Genomic DNA, 23,548 nt, shown 5'->3' with positions numbered 1-23,548 from the left:
TACTTGTGAAACATAGGAGATAAGTGAGGAGTTTGTCCCCAAAAAGGTGAAGACAGGGTTAGTGAAGCGCCGTGTTTCGCTTATGGGCTGGTATTTTAACAAGGTTCTCTTATGGGCTTGGGCCCATATACTAAAACATAACCTAATTGTGTTTCAACCCCCTGCTTTATATCATCAAAACATATATCATGACTGGCACATATACATTTTCTTATTAATTTTGGTATAAATTTATAATTTATAATACAAAATAATTTTATAAAAATAGACACCCAGGCGGCGGGCTCCCCTGCCGCCTGCCTACCACCTAGCAATTTTTCAAACATTGAGTACTAGATACTTAACCTTAAGCCCCACAGCTAAAGCAACTTCACTTTGAACATAAGCAGAAAACTTAATTGTATTTTATTAAAAAGGGAGGAAGTAAATTACTCGTGCAATCAATTAAACAGTGTCTAAATTGACAGATATCTGCAGTGTATATAAAGCACGGCAACACTATCATGGATCAACTGATATGGTTATGTAGAGATCAATATTGTATCTCCATCAATCATTTAGAACTTATACTGCCCTACAAGCTAGGCCTTAATGTGACAGAATTCAACCAATTTAAATTTCCCAAAATATATCTATGTTTCCTCCTCTGGTGAATGTGAAACAACTACGTAAGCTTTGGGAGGACAGGACTAACTCCTCCAGACCTTGTATACAAATCTTTTCGTCCTATTGCTTGCATCCTTATAGATTTGTCTTTGGTTTGCTACCTGCAGCAATACGCCTCGTCACTGAACGCATTGTCACAAATTCCTCTGCTGCAGAAGGGTGTATTCCCACCTGCACAAGGAACAAAAAATAATTTTCAGTATAAGTGAAGCCACAAGGTAAAAAGGCATTTAGAAAACAAAACAATTTACAGGGGAATATACTCAGAATAAAATCACCATTTACTTTCCCTTCCAACATCCATAACAAAAGTTAAAGGATGGTTACCACCTCTCCCCTTCCCCCCTATTGCACCCAACTCATCCTCTCCCTCTCAACCCATGTTTCTTTCTGTCCTTAAAGAGAAAATGTGTTTATCCTCTGCTTCTGTGCAAATAGTTAGTGAATAAGCATTCTTTTTTGTGCATTAATTCAACAGACTGTTTTCCTTAAGCTAAAAACAAGACATTAAAGTGGCAAACACTTGAACTACTTAATAGCCATAACGAAAAGTCCAAGTATGATCAATGGTCCTAACAAAATACACAAAGTAGGTGATTCGAAAGTAAAACTCAGAAATGAATCTTCGCCCAGCACTAATACCCAACTTACCGTACTGTCAAACTGTGCCTTGGTTGCCCCACACTTCAGTGCAATAGCAATGCCCTGTGTAAGACACCCAAAATAATGTAATTCTCTGAACAACAATAAGATGGTAAAATGAAAAGAAGATGAAGAGTACTATAAACAGCATTTAGAAGCAGTATAAGCTCAAATTACACAAAATCTCTGCAACATGGTGAAAATTAACCTTTGTCTATTAGAAAATGATAACTCATGATTCTAAAGGCTTCTATGAGCGCATTTTCTTTAGCTTTTTCAACCTGATCTGCTCAAAATATCGACAACTAGTGAGAAAGAAAAAGTGGCAGTGGGTCACACCTTGACCCAATGCCCTAGAGGCCCTGAACTTCCGCCTAGGCCTTCCATTGATCAGAACTGAAAAATTGGCCGATTTTATGTATCCATTAAGCAACTTCCTCCACCCTAACCCCAAACCCTCTTTTTCTGTGACATTATCTAAGAAGATCCACTACACATGATATTACACCTTTCAAAATCGATCTTGAACACTCTTCCAAAGTTTCCATAATGTGAGTCATCAACTTAGTTCCATGATAGTTTGTACAACTTTGAATATCCCCTTTATTCATGTAGTACAATACTTTATCTCCTATCATCAAGCATACATGCCCTCATCTTCTAAACACTTCAAAAACCTCAATAAGAATATTGTTTGGTCCTAAATCCCTTCCTGTGCCTAATACTTTGTCAGATCACAAGCTAAAGATGACAATTATCCAAAAGATTTTACTCAAGTATCACACGCAAGATTAAGCTTTCTATTTTTCTTCTTTAATACTCATAATATACCATCACTTAGGTAGTAAAAGCATAGGATCATGGGCAACAATATTGCAAGGTTCCTCTCAGGAATTACTAAAAAAATAGAGCTGAAAATAATTGATTCTTGAAGGACTCTCAACATGCAGACACTGCAATAACTATTCATATCTAGGGATACAGACAAATTAAAACTAGAGAGAAGTCCTGTTGTACTCGAGGGCAAATTTGTACAGAAAATAAGGAATTAGTTGACTTCAGTTATGCAAGCGCAGTTTTGTTGAGTCGAAAAGTTCTTTTATGTATCAAATTACAGCAATTGCAAACACAACATAGCATTTGAGATTTACGGAGTTGTACAAATAACACAACATATACCTGCACAATCTCAGGTGAATCTGGCCCACACATGGATGCCCCAATAACTTTATCTGTCTCAGCATCAACAAGAAGCTTCATAATTGTCTTTTCTTGTCGTCTAGATGAAAAAGATTAAAAAAACAAATACATTGAAGTCAGTGCTTAAAACACCAAGGGAACGGACTATAAATTTGCTCAAAGAGAATAAATAGAACTTCAAGCTTATAATTGTACGTTCATGATTTTGCTCATAAATTGAAGTCAAAATTTTTGCCTAGTTCAATTGATAATTGAGCTCTCATGTTGATGACCTTATTTATGGAAAGCATGAAAGAATCCAAATTCAAACTTAATCATGGGGCATCACAGCACAAACCAACAAAGCAACAATTGTAATTTTCAGTCCGCGTCTGTACGGACATATGCAGTAATGCAAAGAGTAAGACCTCATAATGCCGTACGTACCCAGATACAGTGTTCTTCATTGGAGTGAAGGTCGATGTGAAGACCAATATATCACCTTTGGCTTGTTCTATTGCCTGTTCTTCACTAAGGCCCACAACAGAAAGAGGTGGAATGCTGCAAACATCAAACAGAAGTTCATTAGGGAAAAAAATTTATCCAAATGCAAGAAATCAGAAATGTTTGAGTATCATAAGATTGCCCTGACACAAATTTAAGTAACCACACAGCTACTGAGAAGCCAAATAAATTGGGTAGACTTAAGATGCCTAACATGACCAAAGGCAAAGGCTACAAACCACTTCTTAATTGTTGTTGACGTGGCAGATTTCAAGTAAAAAACCACAGCAAGTTAATGACCCAAGGCCTAATCCAAAAGTGCTAGCTGAAGGTGACTTTTGGACTCCTAGGCCTTGCTTATGTAACATAGATCTTCCCAGTGCATTTTTTATATGGGATTCGGGGTATCACAACCTGCCCTACTTTAGGACTTGGCATCCTCGCCAAGACGGGAATCACCTTTATCAAACAGGCAGGCCTTTCGATGAGCAATTCAACCATTTAGCTGCCCTCAGATCCACGTTATCCCGTAGCACAAGGGGGTTGGCGCTCTTTCCCTCATCGGCAGGGAGACGTTGTCATAACAAAGGCCCACAAATCCCACATAGGCAACCGGCCAGGTTGGGGTGTGATACCATTTGTAACAACCCAAGGCCTTGTCCAAAAGTGCAAGTTGAAGGTGACTGGGTTTCCTAGGCCTTGTTTATGTGGCAAAGATCTTCCCAGTGCATTCCCGATGTGGGATTCAGGGTATCAGACCAAGCACCCGGTCTGGTGTTTGCACTTCTCAAGAAAAAGTTCAACACTTAACTAATTCTATAAGTAATAAACCCGACACTTCAAAAGGATGAAACACTTTTATAAAATCACAAAATAGTAATTCAAAATATAATTCAACTACTATGATGTTCCTATATTTACAAGAAGATTTCCCCTTCTTAAATGAAGTTAATTGGTCCCCAGAAAAACTAATGTTCTTCATTCCAATCTTTTTCACCTAAAAGATTCTGCAAGGGAGCTCTGAAGTTTAAAGCATTCACATTCAGATCCATAAGTATCTGTAATTAGATTTTCATTTGAGTTGATCATGCCATATTAAAAACAAAATTCAAACCATAATGCATCTTCAAATCCTTCAGTTATGTTGATCCATGGGTGGTATTAAATCTTTACGAAAGAACAAATATCTAACTTAAAATGCCAGTCCTCATACACTCTCTATATGCAGAGGAGTTTTCTGGCAAGAATCTCTTATGAGTTAATGTATTCTAGAGATCTCATGAGATCATAAAGTGTATTTATTGTGACCAGCTCCACCACACAAAAAAGTTACCTTTAAAGGGGGGAAAAACATACAAACAATTGAAGGCCCTTTTTTTAAGGGAGAAACTATTACCAAAACACTGCACAGGGTATATCGCGGTGATCCGGTTTGCTAGGTTGGTCACCGAAAACAGTTTTCTGTTGGGAACATAAGATAAATTAGTAACAACATCAAATCATCTATTTATTGATAAAGCTAAGAATCCAGAGAAAAGGAAAATTAAGCAATCAATAAAAAGTTTAAGGAAAAGGTAGAAAGAAAATACATACTGCGAAGCAAGTTCCCTCCATTAAAGCCACAGGGGTAAGGTTTGCTCGGTTTGTAACATCACCAACAGCCCATATGCTAGGTATGTTGGTACGTGAATACTCATCTACCTGAAAGAGAAAAGAGCTGAGACCAATATGGTATAATTGCTTGCCACAGTAAAAATCTCTCTCTCTGGGAATGGCATCACTGATTATCGGATTAGGACAAAGCATCAGACAAAGAAAACAAAAAATAAATTACTAAAGAAAAGAGAAAAGGAGAAACAAGGGAAGTTGCATTAAGATTATCAACTGTATAACTCTATATTGTTTGAAACGACGAAACCATAAATCCCACTGGCTCCATCCACTAATTGGAGACCACCCTGAACTGGTCCTAATCCTCACATTACCATTGAACTTTGATTGTCACATTGATTGACAGCAGAACAAAAGAGGAGGTATTAGGGTTTTACAAAAATTAGGGGACCCAAAATGCGTAAGCACGATTATTTGCCTTCTCATGGAGAAAAAGGGAAAATTAATTCAAAATAAAACATTGAAGACTCAGATTTGCGAATATGGAAAACGAGATATACAAGATACTGACACCAGATTAGTGAATCAAGTTTGCAATAACTTCGAATGTCTAGAAAAAAACCACTGCAGAACTAATACTAAAATCAAACACATACAAATTCAATTCAAAGTTGAAACACATGACAAAACGTCAAATGAAAATAACAAGATGCAAAAGTCAAAGCTAGTAACCTTCACAGCTCCTGTTTTATCAAGTTCCACGCCTATGGCTTCCAAATTCAACCTCTTTGTATTGGGAGCTCGACCTGTCATTTGTAAATTAGACCAAGGCAATCATTTCCCTGTGAGAGACTGAGCTAAACCATAATACAAATATCATTCCTAAGTTCACCCCTAGTGCTCTAAGTTACGAAAAACAAACACAAGTTTATACTACTAGTGAACAGACTATTAAATGCATGAATTACATGAATCCCAAAATGTCTGGATACACGGATGATTGGAGATGATAATTCCACAAAGTAATGCAACTACCGAAACTATTATAATCATTTACTATGCAATATGGTGGAAGCCCATAATGAATCCCAAAAACCAGAGACACATTAAGAAGCATGGATAAGATGCAAGAACAAGGATTGACAGCTAAACTTTAAAGGAAAAAGGTAGCACTATTGCTGTCACGTAGGTTATGAGAACTTTGAAGAAAAGTAGCACATGAACTCAAGAATGTCTAACAGCTAACATGAAAAGGAAAAGGTTTTCACTATTGTAACACTGGGTGACTTGTACAATTATTTAGATAAAAGAAAAAAAAAACAGCTAAACAGGACAGCTCAATATCAAGCCATGACCAATGACATTGCTTTACCCAACAAAGGAGGGAACCCTAGATGCTGTTCAAACTAATGGCAACAAGGGAGTCTTATCCAAGGCTTGTATGATGCAATGTGAATTGCTAAAAACATAGCGGAATATATCCAACCAACAGAAGAGTAAATACATAATTAAAGTGTTCAAATGGGACAGTCTGACTATCACCGAGGGTTTAGCCGAGTGGTGAGGCCTGTAGTTTGCTCTCCTGGAGTTCAGTTCCTAAGGTACCTACCTAGCTATTTGCTACAGTTTCCTGCCTCCCAAGGATTGCAGGGTTCAGCAGAAGGTCCCAGTTCCGATTTCACAATTCAAATATTGAAAAAGACTGAAAATAATTTCTTTTTGGCCTAGGCACGAGCTCGTGGTTTTTAATTAATTTTTTCTTTACTTAGTTACAATTTATAACAAGTAGCATTAACTTCCAACCCCATTATCAGAAACACAACTAAATAGGTCTGTAGTTACCAGTGGCAAACAGTACAACATCTGCTATCAGCTCTTCACCATGATCCGTGATAACTTTTATGCCATCCTCTGTTTTTATCAACTGAATTTGCAGGAATAATCATTAGTACTAGGACAAATAAAGATCAAACAAAAGTCAAAACATATACACTATAAAGGTAAGAGCAGCAACAAGGTATGTCTACACTTCCTATGAGTCACAATACCTCTGTCAAATTTGTCTGTGGGTGTAGATCAATTCCCCTTCCTTCCAGATTCCGTGCAACCGCTGCCCTCATTTCATCATCAAAACCTCTGTAGTAGGATATGGACAAATCTAAGTGAGTCACAAATGCTACTGTGCACTTCACAATAATTTGTAACATGGCATAGGAAACACATTTCAGAGTGCAATATTCACTCCTCAAACATGAAATGGCAACAAACTTCTAACTATTAGAAGTAAGGTAAGTGGAGAATCAATCTAAATATACTCTCTTTCAAATCTTTTATTTTTATTTTTTTAAAGTCTTTAAAAATGGGTTCAAAAAATGAAAGTTGTTTTCTGGGAGAACCAAAAGGCAGTTCAGCTTCCTTTCCAAAAATTGTTAAAAAGCAAAAATCATTTTTTCAATCCTTCTTTTTCATTGGATTGTTGTAAGGGGCTTGTAGCTTAGAAAGACCGGGAGGGAAAAAGGAAAGGAACAAGCATTATATTTCTGTACACCATGCAAGCTTAACATTTTACATCACTCAACATTTCAACATAATCAACTTGCCCCCTCCTTTTCTCTCCTTTTCAGTTTCTTTCTATCTTTCCCCATCAGCATGCAATAACTCTTTCTTCATAACAGTGGTCCATCCACTAGGAATTACCATGATTGATGGTCCAAAATAGATTTACACTTATTGGCATGGTGTGTACTGTTTTGAGCATCAATTTTCCTAACTTCTTAGTCATTCCCAATAATATATAAAATTAAAAAAAAAAAAACGCCTTACTGTGCAATTAAAAAAATTTCCAAAAAGCACAAAAAAGTTAAAATTAAACTCAATTCCCAACAAATACCTTAGTGCCTCAAACTTGCAACAAATATTACATAATAGACAGACAAAAGCCCACATGGCAGCAACTCCACTATAAACATCATCAAGGCTAACAGTTCAAAAAGGAAAACGCAATAATATCAAAAATAACAACCTCAATGGAAGTTCCTTTCTGAAGAACAGATCCACTGAAGCACCCATCCCACGCCATATTGAAGCAAACTCAACAGCAATGTACCTAATAACAAGAGAGGATAATGGGACTAACTTACGAGCATGCAAAGCAGATAAAATCAAACAAACAACATAAACAAAGAGATTAAGACAAACCCTCCGCCAAGCACCACAGCACGTTTAGGTAACTCCTCCAAACTCAATGCTTCATCAGATGATATACCCAATTCCTAGAAAAGAAATTAAAATGAATTAGAAAGAAACAGAATATGTGTAAACAACAATAATAGCACAAACAGAATCATATTTGAATGCAGCGACCATGTTATGTATCAAACTTAGGCAGTAGTTGCAAATGAAGGACAGTTGAATGCTATAAAAATCAGCTCTATTATAAAGGGCTTTGGCTGTATTTTTAATGACAAGGGACCTCTTTGTTTTAACAGAAAATTCAAGAAGAATTATAACTTTGATGATCAATAAATCTACCTTTTGTCAAATAAAACTGCATAATATCATAAAGCACACTCAGGCCAAAAATAAAATGTCGAATAACACAACTTCATATTTAGCATACAAGTTTAAATTCCAATGCAGAATTTTACCTGCCCAGGAATAGCAGGTCGTTGAGCCCGACTGCCAGTTGCAATCAATATGTGCTTGGCTGAATAGCTCAATTTAGTGCCATCTAGCTGTGTCACCTCAACTTCGTTGGGACCAACTATCTTCCCCTCTCCTTCAAACAATTTAACCCCAGCATTCGACAATAAACGCTTGTATATTCCATTTAATCGAATTATTTCCTCCGTCTGTGAAAGAAGATAGGTAAATATCAGTTTTGAGTTATTAAATAATTAATAAGTAATAAAGGCAATTAAAATGAAATGAGGAAAATTTATTTACGGATTTCAAAACAACAATTCATTATATAAAGAAATCAAACCAATTAAAGATATCTACCTTCCAAATGGAGTTTCATTGTAGTAGTTCTTAAATATAATAGGAAAATAAAACACCACAATAATATTTTTGGTGGTCTTCTTGTTGTCCTTAGTGAATTTTCTATAAAAAAAATCATCTTTGTTTCTTTAATTAAAAAAATTATAACAAATTCAACCGCAATTGAAATTTTCAAAACCAACAAAGTTGTCTAAGGCTCTTTTGTGATTTTGATAACAATTAGACGAACCAAGAAGTCCCCAATTGGTAACTTCGTAATAATTTTGCAAGGCAACACACATGATATTAAGGAGAGTGAAATTTAACACTCAAACTCTGCTAACCAACCTTCTTATGCAAAAGTTTCTTCCAGTTGAAATCAACTTTCTCATTCACTTCCCACCCATAATTCCTGGCATCCTGCAATAGCAAAACCAATAAATTCATCAGACCATTTCTTTTAATAAGAGACAAAATACTTGATCAATTATACAAAATAAACATCTGTAAAAACGTAGTGAACAAGCTATCCACTGGAAATGCATATGAAAAACTTCCACAGTACAACTGCTAGAAACCTCGCATTGTGCTAGATTATCCAGTAGATCAATTAGTTTGAGTGTCAACAAAATGGTGTGATGACTTCCTTTTTGTTAGTTTTGGCTAATTCACATGAAAATAAGTTTGTGAGCTCCTGCTAGATGCATTAATTGGGGCAAGGGCAAGTACATTCATCAGACCAATTAACATCAACTATAAACAATAAATGTCATATTCTCACCTCGATTTCACCACCAAAAGATGCTCCATACACCAAGATCTTTTTGGGAACACAACCACGAATGACACATCTGGAAAACCAAATGTGCAAAACATAAAACCATATAAGCAACATCAATTTTCAGAAGTCCTAATTTGTCACAACAACGTGACAGACCACTAACCACAGCATTGAATTTAAGAGTTTCAATGAACTTACGTTCCACCAACTCCTCCAACTACTTCTGAGCTGATAGGATGAAATGGAAGCTCACATATCCCAACCTATGAAATCAAATGAAATGAACCCATAATATGCTTCTGTCATAAAAGGGAATGCATGAACAACGTTAATAGAAGTATTTTCCGGTAATGTATATATTCGTACCTTAGCTCCAAAATTAGCGGAAAATCTGGAGGCACGGACACCGCCGCTTCCAGCCCCAATAACGAACAAGTCGAAGTCATAGTGGACCTCTCCTTCATTAGGCTGGCTCACCTCACCATCAATAAGCATCTTCCTCGACATGATTATAGAGTAAATCCAACTGAATCTTCAGAAACCACAATATCATCATCATCATCATCATCAAGTATCTTTTTGGAAAAGTGCACAAAGCAGAAAGGCTACAATTCTATTTGGCTGCCGACCGAGAAAGTGGGTGAAGCGAAATAAAAATGCAATCTTTTTTTTCTTAATCCGAAAAACTTATTTGAATTTGTTCAAATCAAAACAGACATCAATTACCAATTAAGAGTACTAGAAATGAAAAAGTAAAATTAAGAAAATCCCATCAAAGAGGGCGTCAAATGCATGAACTTTTTTTCGTAACCAAAAATGAGAATTTGAAAATTTGAAATACTGTATATAATTTGGTTTGGATTGTATGATTCGTACAAAACCATTAATGTTTTGCAGAAGGAACGATCTTGTGGGTAATTAAATTAAAAGGAAACGTGGATCGTACCTTGAAGTTGAAGATGGCGAAGCGACTGTTGTTGTGGCTTGTAGGGTTTTAGGATATAGAACAAAAACAATGGGAAAAATAAAATGCGAGTCCGCGTAATGTGAAAATAAATGGGAGGTAGCTGCAGAAGCAAAACAGACCGACGTAGGGAGAGTGAGAGAGAGAGAGAGAGAGGGAAGAGAAATTTGTCATAGGCTGCTGTTCCTTCTTAAGCAGAGGTTTCGTCCAGTCAAATGCGTGGCATTGTTTAGTTGTCGAATTTTGGATCGATGACTTATTTGTGTGTCTGTCTGATTATTACTAATTAATTGTAGTTTGACACGTATCTCTTTTGAGAATACTTTTATTTTTCTTCCAAATAAATAAAATTCTCAAGGTCCATGTGGTGTGTCGTGGACCATACACAAAAGAAAGACCAATTGGATTTTGATTTTGCATCTCCTCAAGCGTAGTGCACTAAGCTTGGATTTGTATATTTTAATTTGCGATGGTTCCATTTCCAATAAAAAGGCACAAGATCAAGTCAAGAAGTTGCAAAAATAACAATATTCTCTTTAACATTGCTGCTTTTGTGTGTAAAATAACTCGATTCACAAAAATACAACAACTTGGATGAAAAGAGTGTTGAAAAATAGAATGTACAAAACACAGAATCGGTCTACATTCATCACTAATGAACCAGGAAATAGTTGCTTTCTTATGCATCTTATCACTAACAAGTTTCATGAATGAATTGCATTTACATGTGTTATAAGTAGAAACGAACAGGGGTATTCTCATACCAAATTCTCACCACTTTTAACTTCGACAAGTCTCCCTGGGAGACAAAGACAACCCCGCACTACGGTTGTGAACTTTGTGATGTTCATGGACAATTTGCTAAGAGGAGGTGAATAATTCAAAAGGAAAAGCAAAATAGGGACCCCTACAAGAGTGACAAGAAGAAGGTTTGCTATTGTTTTCCTTCTTGGAATTAACTCTTTTTAGGGTATATAATGGGTGGGGCAGTGATGAATTGTAACGTTGTCACATTTCAATATCACCCATCCAAATCCTTAATGGGTTGTTATTGTCAAGTTCAATAAAGAGTCAAAAGACAGTTATCGTCCAAAACAAAAGGATAATAAGAGGCTTGAGGACCACTTTCGAGTCACTAAAAGGTGATATTTGAGCTTCATCATCATGTTTTGCTATCTACCCCCAAAACAAACCCATATCATATTTCAGCATTTCATTCCAGTTTAGATCTCAGACTTCAGATACCAATACAAGGAAATCACTTGCCGTACTTTTGCTTTTGATTACTCACAACAAAAAATTTCAATGACAAAGGAAAACTGATGTGCATATCATGTAAATGAAATACAACTCAATCTTTTATTACCTATTTGGCTATTTTCGCCAAGGCTTCCCCAAACCTCTCCCAGCATATATTAATTCACAGCGAGAGGGTTCCACGAAGCAAAGATTCGCTAGACACTTCTATACAATACAGTCCATGTTACAAGTTACAATCAGCATGCACAGTTGAACACAGAATTCCCAAAGCACTTTGCCTTGGTTGCTATCTTTCTCACACCTGATTCATTTTGAGAGGATCTGGAACTGAAAGATGACAAATGTATTCTATCCATTATATTAATAGCAGGAGCCTCAAGAATTGCCTTGGGCAGATTTAACGCCCATTGCATGGCCCAAATAGAGAGCGGCCTCATATATATTAGAGATCTGAAGTGGCCGTCCATCGTCCATCCCTCAGGAGTCTGGAACCCGTATCTATATGTAGCAGAAGATGAGAGTTATATTTGTCATGCCAAAAGAAATAAGTTTTTGTGTTCACAATATGATAAAGAATTCAAGATATTATTTCTCCACCACAAAAGTTACATGATGCTAGAATGGTGATCTGGAGAAATGCACAAGTACTGATGTGAGAAACTTAAGACTAGCCAAATATTTTAGACCCTATTGTTAAGGTTTAAAGAGAAGTGAGTGGAGGTCCATACTACTATCCTCATTAAGGGGAAGCAAGTGCAAGTGGGGAAATAGAGTGTATACAATAGGACATAAAACTCTCAACCCTCATATTGATATGGAAAAAAAAGCTCTTTTCTGGCATTATAGAAGTTACAAGAGGTTCTTAAATTTGAGGGTCACATCTTCTGTACACCACAAATACAACAGCAGTCGAACATCAAAGCTTGGCAATTGAATACCATAAACCATACATCTTTATCTGACCTTGCATTTAATTAATGCATAACTTCCTAGAAGTGATTACTGCATACATCCATAATCTTAATCTGGTATATACTGCTTGAACACATTACCCAGCTTTTAAGTTTAACCCCATAAAACTATCCAGAATGCATTTGAATCAAATTCATAAACAACTTCATTAAAGAACTTTGTGAACTATTGCATTCATCGACCGGCCCTTTCCTAATATCTTATGCTTTTAGAAGAATTGATATCTGCCTTATTGGACAAATATGTTGACACAGGGAAATATTCAACTTGAAATAAATAAATAAATAAATAAATACTAGGATTATTTTTTTTGAAGTCCATTATTTTCACATCTAAAACATGACATGAATAGGTTTTTTTATTAAAAAAAAAAAATTAAGATCGATAATACATCAACTATACTGTACTGAAAAATAATTGGAGTGTGTTGTACTTACCCGTAGCCCTCCTCAGACCAGCCGGCAATAAAAATACCTTCAGCAGTAGTGAATGCCTCTTTCTCCTTTCCAGCCAGGATCATTGTAGCAGCCACTCCATAGGTGACACCAGTCCATATTTCACGCGACTGCATGCAGGACTCATCCACCTTTCCACTGGGATGCATTCCATTTACGGCACCCATCCTGCCTCCTTTAACTTTCATGACATTGAAATCATAGATCTTCTGCAGAGCACTTTGGATTTTAAATTCATCAAAAAGGGAAGGTAAACCTGAGGATGCAGTATACCACTGCCCAGCCAGTTGATCTGCTTGTATAGATTTACTGTTACTACTTGATCCGCTATCGTAATTAAAATAAGAGCCATTCCACAATTTTTCCTCAAAAGCTGGTTTTGCCTTTAAATATTTAGTTTTACACCATTCAGCAAAAGCTTTGTCGCCCAGTTGAAAGGCCATCGCAGCTGCAGCTTGAAGTGCAGCAAGCCACAAGCAGCCACAGTAAGCACTAACCCCATGAACTGTCCAAGCATCGTAGGTCTGATCAGGGAAACCATCATTTTCAATAAGACCATCATTGTCCCTGTCAAATTGTTCCATGTACTCCATTGCAGCACGAACAGCAGGCCAGACATCAACTCCAAATGCCATATCCCCTGTTGCAGAAAAGTCTCTATACACCTGAAGTACAAACTTTGGGTTCAAATCCTTCCACTTACTAGTATCATGAATATTGTATGCATTCATTTCGTTCCACGGATCATGTGTTCCCAGATCATGAGGGACAGCTCCTCTAACCTTACGAATTCCCCAATTGCCTTCTGCCAGAAACTTTACTTTTCTTCCATCTTCAGATAAGACAGCTTTTGCAAAGTCCCTTTGAATATTGAGTTCGATTTTGGGAAACAGCTCAAGAAGGGCAAATGAAGCATAGAAGTGGACGTCATATGTGTTCCACATGATATATTCCACTCCTTCCAAATAAAGGAACCTCCCAACATCTTCATTGTCATTTTGTGGATCCAACTTTACACTCCTATGATGACCAGTTGCAGTATGCTCGACAACTGTGCCTTGTTTATTGTTGACTTCAGCTTCAGTAACCTTGACGTCTGTATATTCAACATTTGTTAATTGACGTTGATTTTCATTAGTGTTTGTTACTGGTAAGGGAGAATCTGCAGAAAAATCATTAGCTATTATAAGGGAAGGCAATGAGCAATTAAAAGTACATTTTAGGGCTAGTGCTAGTGCCCACACAACATCATTCTTAAAGCTAGGTCAAAATGTGAAATATCAAGAAAATCAGTATAGATGAATACCAATCCAAACTGTTCCTCCAGCCACCAGAAAGTAGAGCTCATTGAACAATGTGAACTTGTACCTGCAAACATTGTACACAGCATTAAGTATTAAGTACAGAAACCAGCAACGAGTAATAGCTCAGTTATGTCCTAGACATCTAAAAGTTCCCATAATCAATCAGTGACAAGTAAGCATTGCAAAGTAACTTAACAAAGTTCACTTGATGATTCCATTGTTGTGGGTCTTTCCATTTGCAACAGACCTGGTTATGGATTTATGATGCTTTAATCACAACACTTGCAGAGAGTATTTACATGCTTTTGACAGATTTTCATAAGGGTATCTGACAAGACAATCTCTTAAGGGACCAATCACTGGCAAATTTTATTTTTTTTGGTTTTGGTTTTTTTTTTTGGGTCAAACTTGAGCAAGCTCGAAACAGCTTTCAATGGAGACTGTTGTGGACTGTTAGTTGGGTGTACACCCAAAACCATAAGAAAAAAATTTGTTGTTTGATAGAACATTACGATTTAACTAAGAAAAACAAAAGATAAATGCTGCTTGAACTAAGAATTACCATTCTGGTAATTTTTCATCCTTGAGGATAGGGTTTTGCCACTTTTCAATATCTTCTTCCCATCGCTTGTAATCTGTCCAAATTTCAAGATTAATCAGCATCCAAAAAAAAAAAACCAAATTCCCTTGTTAAATTTGAAACAAATGCCAAAAGTAAAATCTAGGAAACTTCAACAGATTAGTCTCTCAGTTAAATGTTGCTCAAAGAGGTCTCAATTGAAAAACAAAAGATACATACTTGTTAAAGCATGATGCACCAAGTCCTGAGCTGCCCTTTCAGATGTTCCATAGAATTTTGTGTACCTCCTGAAACAAAATTATAAACATGAACAACCAAACAACCACATTACCATTCTTTTTATTAGCTGTCCAGATTACAACTCTCATACACATTCATTTGTGAAACAGTTAGCTCCTCTGGATACTAATAGCTATAGTACAAGGAGCATCCCAAAAGTCCCATTACATGCACAAAGGAACAAGGGGAAAAAATAATTTTCCAATTACATGCAAAAAGGAACAAGGGGAAAAATAAGATTTGCAAGAAACTTACCTATGGTACGAGCTTCCCTTCAAAAATTTTACTTTTGGAGATGACCATGATAGACCAAATGCAATAGTGCATTTCCCATGAGGTTCCACCCAAGCAGAAGCTGAAACTGCAGCACAGAGTGTCTCTCCAGGTGATGAAGACATGCATGGCCCAGAATTGAAATTCTCCCGATCAAATTGTCCATCCTTGATGGATAAATGCACAAGTTTTTAAATAAATAAAAAATTGTCTAGTATGCATAACGAAATCTAAGTAGAAGTAATTTTAAAATTTAAATTTAATCAACAAGATCACCGAATTGACATGTTCAAGTTAGGACAAGCAATTGAATTTCAGTTAAATGCCAGAGCAAGATGAGACACATAACATTAAGCAACCAAAAACACACATTTATACATAGCATTAGAACACCAAAGCACTGAAAATAATACCTGCACCATTTTATCCCACATTTCTTTAGCAGTAGGGCTACTTCCTTCAGATAACCCAAAACATGGCAAAACGGTCACACTCACGTTTTGAGTTTCGCATGCAGCTACCGCAAAAGTAACAGGAGGATTCCCTTTTGCAGTCCTGCAACATATGATGCATAGTTCATAGAAACAATTAAAATCTACTGTTAGGGAATAGTGACTGACAGAAAGAACTCAAGAAGAACTTGCAAGAATCATGCATCGTGATAACTCAAATTGTGTTGGTTGTTCAGGTTACTAAGATTTGAAGGGGCAAAATAAAACAGAATTTTTAAAATTGCTACATGGAACAAAAACAAGCATAGGCATTGAATAAGGTGCTCACCAGCAGACATTCCACTGTTAACACATGCAGTTGCATGACATGTTTCACCAGCAAATAAAGAAGAAAGCGCATAACATACTATACCATTCAACTAACAAAAAATTTCATAGCAACAAATAACAACGCATGAATAAGATTCCAAAGTATAAAAAATTTGGCAATTATTTGTTGAAGTACAATTTCAATTTTTTTTCATCATATACAATTTTGTATTAATTTCCCAACGCTTTTACAAATGAATGACAATTAAAATAGGAGTAACAATAGAGAAGAAGTGAAATTGAATCTCATTTCAAGTTTGTTTATGGTTCAAACTACATAGAAAATTAACGTATTTGTTTGAGAATCCATCATTAACTTGATATAATAAAACATGACACAAATAGAGATTTTATTATTTAGAAGAGGTATTCTTGTACCGTGAATGATTTAGCAATATCAGTTATGTAGTAGACTATAGTTCAAATGGTATTCCCAAATTACAGTAGGCTTCCAGTATTACCAAAACAAGAACACAGCTATTTTATGAAATCCTATATATGGAGATTACAAATATGCTTTTTTTATACCACACCTATGATTAACATACTGGCATATGTAATGAAAACCCAATTCAGATGAAACCAAAATGCTTAATGAAAAGTATATGAATAATCATGCCAGTCAAAATTAAAACCAATCAGCCAATATAGTAAACAATGGTTGAATGTCTAAACGATATTAATATTTAATCTTAAGATTGCAATATATAAGCAACCATATTTTACTTTAGCATCAAACGACAATCAAACCCCCTCTCTTTTTTACTTGTGTGATTGTGCTGTTCCACCTAATACATCTTAAAGAGGTAGTTTTTCAAATCTTTAAATATTTATGCTTAAATGCTTCTATGATAGCTGTCATACTTTTGTTTTACTCGTTGATTCATTTCATGATATTTTAAGAATGGATTTTAAGGTGGTAAGTTGATGCAGAAGCATTTTATTTTGTCTCATGGTCCACTTTCTTTCACTTTGTTTGGGAGCTTTTATGCCTCAACAGACGGGCAGGGAGTTGTCTAAATACATGGTCTTCATTTTGACCTATTAAAACACTGTATGGGCAGAACAATCTGCAAACCAACCGTCACAAAAGTGTAATAAGGTTTGATGACTTGCTTGTGATGTAGAAGTACACCAGAGACTCCATCTTCGCCTCTATCAAATGAGAGAAGTAAGTCAGAATATATTTGAAATATGTATGGTTCCGTAATAACATACAGCAAACACCAAATTTACTCACATAAATGGTTCATTCACATGATCTCCTGACAAGTGTGAGATTCCTCCAATTGAATTCTACAATAGGAAAAGCAATAGTTACTACATATCCAACAATCTTTGAATCGCTAGGAAACAACTCCAGAAGAAATATAATCTTACCGCCCATGTAAATAGAAGGCTGACTTTTGCTCTTTCTTTTCCAGTGTTCACCAACTATATCAGAAACAAGAGTCTTAGAAACAAACGAAATAAAAGAAAATCATATTGAAAATCTTGTGCTAGGATTTTTAGATTTGCAGCTTGTCAAATACATCAAAGAGGTTATGGAACTAAAGATATTTTTCATTTAAATGTGTATGGCATCCGGTTGAATGAGCATACCGTGTAGACAAAAACAGCTGTAGGAAGACTGCTTTCTCTGTAATTATGAGGAATGAATGGTGAAATTTGCCGACAAGAAATTTTCAAATCTGGGTCAGGTTCACCTAAAATAAATATATTTACAAAAAAACATGTGAATTAAAACAGCAGTGCAATGGGGAAGTCATACATGAGCAATAAAAAAGAGGAACGAAGAAAGAATGGTACCATCATATACGGTCCATGCCCTTGGAAATAAAGCATGGTATGTGGAATGCTGGCCACCCAGGTTCCAGCCCCATGATGATATACCCTGATCACCAACTCTCCTGTAAAAGAAACAAATTAAATTAGGATATTGAACAGCTAAAGGTAAATTTGGCACTCCCAAAAAAGTAGTACAACCAAGTGAATGCACTATTCATCAAAATTCCAGGAAGCCATAAACAAAACTGAAAAGTGAAATGCATTTTATTCCAATAAAAATCAATAACCCTCTGAAAATACAAACCAGCTACTCTAGCATAACATGGATGAAACTGCCAATGGGCTTGAGCTCATGGTAAAGGGTGGGATAATCCAGGTCACATTCGAATCTTGCATTGCATAACAATACAGTTATATGTTCATTATTGCTTTAATAAATTCTTAATTCTCCTTCTTTCCTGTGCTATGTCAAATCAGGATTTTTGTGTGAAATCTTAAAGGTTTGCTGATACATCTTTCCCTATTTCTGTACATAAGTTGCAAATCCTAGTTGTGGAGTGGTTAATCCCTCTAAGTTGAAAGCCTGCCAAATGGTTATAAGAGCTAAGTATCTTTTTTATCTCCACATCATGTTAATAGCACGACTTGCCAATTTCTTACCTAAGTGTCAAAGCATACCACCAAATTCCAAAGGGGCCAGGTTAACCAAGGAACATCTGCCAATGTAGCATTCACTTGCCAATTTAGAGAGACCTCTAAGACTTCCTTTAATGCTAAAAAGGAAGACAGGGACTCTCAATATGACATATGGACCCAAAGCTTGGTCTTGACTTGCAGTCAAAGATTGTAAAGAAGCGTGTAGAATTCTATAAGGTATTATCATATGATGGTTTTTCAGAACTGGTTTCTAAACATAAAATTATCCTCTTACCCTAACCCTTCATGTTGACCAGGGGCCAAGACTGATGCATAATTTTTATTCCCACCATCCCTAGATATAAAAATCTGCAACATCACAAAATGAATCAAATTGTCAGAGTTAACTCATGATTTGAAGACAATAGGGAAAAACAATTTCCTTCTTCTCTAGAGATAACTAATAAAATATTGATATTCACTTCGCTTATATATTGTACAAAAGCAAACAACAGTAACATTTCTGAGCTGAATACAGTGTCAGTAACAGCCTGAGGTACTAAGAGCAGCCAAGCTGGACTGTAAGCATTTAGACAACAATCCCAAGATTCTAAAGTTTTTAGATTCCATCAAGCCCTTATATATTCATAATTTTCAACCCCTCCCTCCCAAAAAAAAAATCATTTTTTAAACTACTAATTTGCTAGGTAAATATTGGGCAATGAATTTCACGACACCATCTCTCACACCTAACCAAGACCACCTTATCAAATATCAGTATGAAACTACATTAAGTAACAACCATCTGCAGGTAAACAACCGAAGTAAATAGATTGATTATTTGAAGCTTTGCCGCATAAATCCTTGTCCATTGCCTTTTGAACGTATTACAAAGATGTCCTCTTTCTAGCCATATAGTAATATTGCAGTCTTTCAACCATGATTCTACACTACAACATACAAAGTAAACTACAGGCATAAAACAAAACTCTGATGGTTTGAGTGGCAATACCAACAGCACTGCTGGAGCTGGCGGCAATTGTATGGTGACATAGAAGCAATGTCAGTGCACATGTTAAAGGCATTAGCAATGGTATGGCAGTGGCAAATCCATATCAATGGCAGAAATGATCATAGTAATGTATATCACTATACGTGGGACCATTTAGTTGCTTATGAAGGAAGCAATGATGATAAAGGATTACATGTTTTCCTATTCAGCATTCAGCGCGATGCAGATTGCTTAACATTTTCAGTAATTTTTTTCATACCCGGTGCTTAAATTTTTCATCAAACACACTGAAATCTTTAATGCTATCCCATTATCAGATGCATTGAAAAAAAAAATTTAAGAAGTTATCAAACACAATTAATCATCTGTTGAAACTTTCCATTGTCAGTGTTGAATTGAGTTATCAAAGACACCTGACTTTAGGGTCAACGTAATTAGAAAGCAAAACAGCATATAGAACAATAACTTTTAAGGAAGATCAACTTTGAACTGCTGTCGAAACAACTCTTGACAGCCTACTCCAGGCTTATGACATAAGAATAGTTAAAACTATTTATTACTTATATGGAAGAGTTTCCTAGGACTCTCAGGTTATCCTGATTTGACATCCAAACACAGAAGGTACTTAGCACCTGTTATCATCTGGGTCTTATGGAAGATATAATTAATAAAAGGAATTAGATAACATTTTTTTGGATGCATATTTGACAAGGTTGTGTACCAATAAAAATACAGTAGGAACACTTAAAAGAAATAGAAAATATCAACGCATGAGTAACACGCGTTCCAAAGAAGCAAAAGAACAACAACAAACTACAATTAAATAGGATGAAGGGTAGAACTTTACAGAGAATTGATTGGCCATGACAGGAGAACCTTCACATATACCAGGAATTATTTGCCATTGCCTGAACTCGCCTCTAAAACCTCTAGATATGCTGCCACTTCTGTAATACATTCAGATAAATGTCTGGTATCAGATTAACAAAGATAACAGTTCAAAGAGTTGAGTCAACCCATTGATTCATAACATACCCCATCCCTCCAAGTGGAACCCCCTGAGCTGCAGATGGCTTGCAACTTTCTCGTGTAAAAGGATCAATAGGTGCTTTCTGCATGACACAAGAATTTTAACATCCTTTGTAAGGAGGAATCTTCACCCAATTGTTGGACAGGTATAACTCATAGAAATATCAGTTGTAAAGAAGGGCAAAATGGCATATATGTCTAGAAGGTTGAGAGATTTTACCCTTCCATGAGAAGCCTCTTCCCTGATATATGACCACAAGCGTATACCTAACCTAACCTAGAAATTCAAAATTTTCACACTAGTTAAAAAAATTTAACCAATGAAGTGGATGCTAGAAAATTGGTAAAAACTGAAAAAGCTCCAAACATCATAATGTACAGGATGAATTTATTAGTCGACAACATTAAAGAAAACAAATCACTGACCATCTTTATCGCTTCCCTAAATGTAACACTAAATTCTCTGAGAAGATTAGCATTGCAGTTTAACTTCCTCCTCCATGCATGTTCTGGTGGGGCCGCACTATCAAAATCAAACTATAGAAAAGAATGAAAAGAAAAATTAATCAGATTGAGTACAGAGTAAAGTTAACCTGAGAGGCTAACTGCCTATCAAAAAGGCACAAAAAACACAAAATATAATAGCTCAGAATCAGTTTGCTTGCTAATACACACTACACAGTAAGAAAGAAGCTCAACAAAATTCACAAAGAACAAGAGAATTGTTTTATTTATTTTTTATTAAAAGTTTATTCATTAGAAACAATAAATTGACAACTAATAACCCAAAATCTAACAGTGGTAGCAGACACAAATGTTGTATTACGATACGGCTTGAGATTCCAGGCATGATATGTTCCCACATTGTACACAACAACCAAAAAAATGTAAAAAAGACTTCAAATTAAGCATGAGAAGTCCTTCAAATGAAACATGTGTAGAACTAACATTTGATAAATTGCAGAATTTTGAGTTTAAACTTGGCACAGATTTTAATCAGTCAATCATGCAAGACAAGCTATTTGATGAAACTACGTTCAATAAATCAATATTTTAATTGCGATTCTTCTCCACTGGTTCAAGTTAATTGGAACTCCTCTCCAATTAAATTGTTCGAACACCTTAGAGAAGTAAACAAAATGCATATGAAGACCAGACAATTAAAAGACACTTCAATTTTATTTTGGGCTTCAATAGTGAGAACAAGCGTATAGCTATGCCCTCTGGCTTTGTTGATCAAATTCTAGACTTGATCAGAACTGTCAGTTCTTTACTTTTCCTCCCATCTCTTACATTTTCTCAACAACCAAACATAGCCCAAACGAATAACACAAATGTTTTGAGAAAGAGAGAGAATGAAGTAGAAGAAGAAGCATACCAACTGCAAAGTGTTTCTGTTGATATACTCCTCAGGCGGCCATGAATTCTTTCTACAATGGAACAAATGCCCACTGACCATGTCGACTAATTCTTAGCTATTCACTAGCCCAACAAACAATAAAACTATCTGAATTTCCAGTTAAAATATATCTCCAAATTAAGCCGTCCAAATTCGATTACAAGGAAGACCCAGAGACCTTCCTTCCACCTCCAGAAAACGGCAAAGCCCGAATATAAGCGTACACGAAAGGGCAAGCAAGCAAGCAAATAGCTTTGAAGCTTTCTTTGAGCTTTCTTCACAGCCAAGATCTTAAATTTGAATAGGCAGAATAAGCAGCCGGAGCTGGAGCTCCACCGAATCCAATTACTTTGGGGATTCGAAAAGCAAAGATTTTGAAATTGATATTTGATTTGATTGAATTTGATTGGATTGGATGGATTGGTGGCTTGGTGGGTCTGTGAGTTGAGAGTCTTCTGTGTGTGTGAGGATGTAAGGCGATTGAGAGATTGTCGTGGCGAGCAGAGAGGCGGCCGCCTGTTACTCAAACAGTCTCCAAATGCCTGCTGCAATCAACTACGTGTCTCAGATCGCCAGGTGGAGCTTCTTTCTGCTCTGCTTTACTCTCCCTCTCTCTCTCTCTCTCTCTCTCTCTCTCCTGCCCTGCTCTTTATGACTTCTGTTTTGTTATTTTTTGGGTATTTTAACAAATTTTAATAAATTTGGGTTTTTTATAATTAAAAGATAAAGAAAGGAAGAAGAGCGCGTGGCTGAAAAGTCAGAAGCTTTGCTTGCTTTCGTAGCTTCTAATTCTACCCGAAAATGAGAGAAAATGAAAACTCAAGAAAGTTGAGAGTGGAAGTGAGAGAAAAGCATAAGCCTTTGTTTATTTGTTTGTTGTTGGTTTGGGGGAGGGAGGGAGGGAGGGGGCTCTTCCTGTTTGCTGTTGCGTCGTCACTCTTTGTGCGTACAACTTACAAATCTGTGCTATTCCTTATTTATGCTTCAAAATCCGATCACCACCCACCGTTAAATGAGGGAAGATGCCCACTGTTCGCAATATATATATATATATATATATGTTATACTAAAGTTTAAAATTCAATAAGTACATTTCAATTCTCCGTTCCTCAATATCACTTGCATATTTTTTTAAAAAAAATATCCTAATATATTTCAGCTCATATCGATATATTTTAGCTCGTTTAGATCCCCCAATTATATTTTTGTATGAATCTAATACCATTATTTATGCAGCAAATCTAGAAAGAACCGTCTACATTTATATTGTAAACTATTGTGTTATTTTTTTTATGTGAGATTATCAACAACCACATTTGTGAGACCGTTATCCACTATTGAGTCACACAACCCCCAACAAAGTGACCAGATATTACAATATGTCAACAAAAATAAAAATCTAAGTGAAGACA

The 23,548-nt window shown here is 36.0% G+C and overlaps 2 protein-coding genes across 3 annotated transcripts; both read right to left on the bottom strand.

The window, feature by feature from the left end:
• Positions 1–382: 382 nt before the first annotated feature.
• Positions 383–10,587, bottom strand: LOC103324330 (glutathione-disulfide reductase). Of its 2 annotated transcripts, none has more exons than XM_008226378.3 (17): positions 10,311–10,587; positions 9,731–9,896; positions 9,563–9,627; positions 9,365–9,434; positions 8,932–9,003; positions 8,250–8,453; positions 7,801–7,874; positions 7,625–7,708; positions 6,651–6,738; positions 6,445–6,526; positions 5,335–5,408; positions 4,585–4,692; positions 4,388–4,452; positions 2,935–3,048; positions 2,488–2,587; positions 1,318–1,371; positions 383–837 (listed from the first exon to the last, which is right to left on the bottom strand). In XM_008226378.3, the coding sequence occupies exons 2-17, from the start codon at positions 9,869–9,871 to the stop codon at positions 742–744; spliced, it is 1,491 nt and encodes a 496-aa protein (XP_008224600.1). In that variant the 5' UTR covers positions 9,872–9,896; positions 10,311–10,587; the 3' UTR covers positions 383–741. The 2 variants fall into 2 exon arrangements, with proteins under 2 accessions (XP_008224600.1, XP_008224601.1); XM_008226379.2 differs by having other exon boundaries at positions 9,731–9,890; positions 10,311–10,559.
• A 1,041-nt stretch (positions 10,588–11,628) lies between these two features.
• Positions 11,629–22,792, bottom strand: LOC103324329 (Beta-glucosidase, GBA2 type family protein). The gene is made up of 18 exons (XM_008226376.3): positions 22,116–22,792; positions 21,164–21,274; positions 20,958–21,014; positions 20,744–20,820; positions 20,556–20,655; positions 18,992–19,065; positions 18,082–18,182; positions 17,875–17,978; positions 17,653–17,706; positions 17,513–17,568; positions 17,389–17,427; positions 15,865–16,006; positions 15,434–15,618; positions 15,119–15,186; positions 14,882–14,954; positions 14,322–14,383; positions 12,998–14,177; positions 11,629–12,086 (listed from the first exon to the last, which is right to left on the bottom strand). Exons 1-18 carry the CDS (start codon positions 22,194–22,196, stop codon positions 11,825–11,827), a joined length of 2,826 nt encoding a protein of 941 aa, XP_008224598.1. The 5' UTR covers positions 22,197–22,792; the 3' UTR covers positions 11,629–11,824.
• Between the last annotated feature and the right edge of the window lie 756 nt (positions 22,793–23,548).

This window comes from Prunus mume, linkage group LG2 (genome assembly GCF_029339155.1).
Source record: "Prunus mume cultivar Tortuosa linkage group LG2, ASM2933915v1, whole genome shotgun sequence".
Lineage (NCBI taxonomy): Eukaryota > Viridiplantae > Streptophyta > Magnoliopsida > Rosales > Rosaceae > Prunus > Prunus mume.
Note: the sequence above shows the minus strand (reverse complement) of the source record. Positions and strands in the feature narration are given on the sequence as shown.

Excerpts from the sequence above, each read along its gene's own strand:
- LOC103324329 (XM_008226376.3), bottom strand. The coding sequence starts at position 22,196 with ATGGTCAGTGGGCATTTGTTCCATTGTAGAAAGAATTCATGGCCGCCT. Across the intron at positions 20,821-20,957 it reads AAGAGGCTTCTCATGGAAGG|AAAGCACCTATTGATCCTTT; the intron begins GTAAAATCTCTC and ends TGTGTCATGCAG. Across the intron at positions 17,979-18,081 it reads GGCATGGACCGTATATGATG|GTGAACCTGACCCAGATTTG; the intron begins GTACCATTCTTT and ends TATTTATTTTAG.
- LOC103324330 (XM_008226378.3), bottom strand. The coding sequence starts at position 9,871 with ATGTCGAGGAAGATGCTTATTGATGGTGAGGTGAGCCAGCCTAATGAA. Across the intron at positions 9,435-9,562 it reads GTTGGAGGAGTTGGTGGAAC|ATGTGTCATTCGTGGTTGTG; the intron begins GTAAGTTCATTG and ends TTGGTTTTCCAG. Across the intron at positions 7,709-7,800 it reads GCTGTGGTGCTTGGCGGAGG|GTACATTGCTGTTGAGTTTG; the intron begins GTTTGTCTTAAT and ends TCTTGTTATTAG.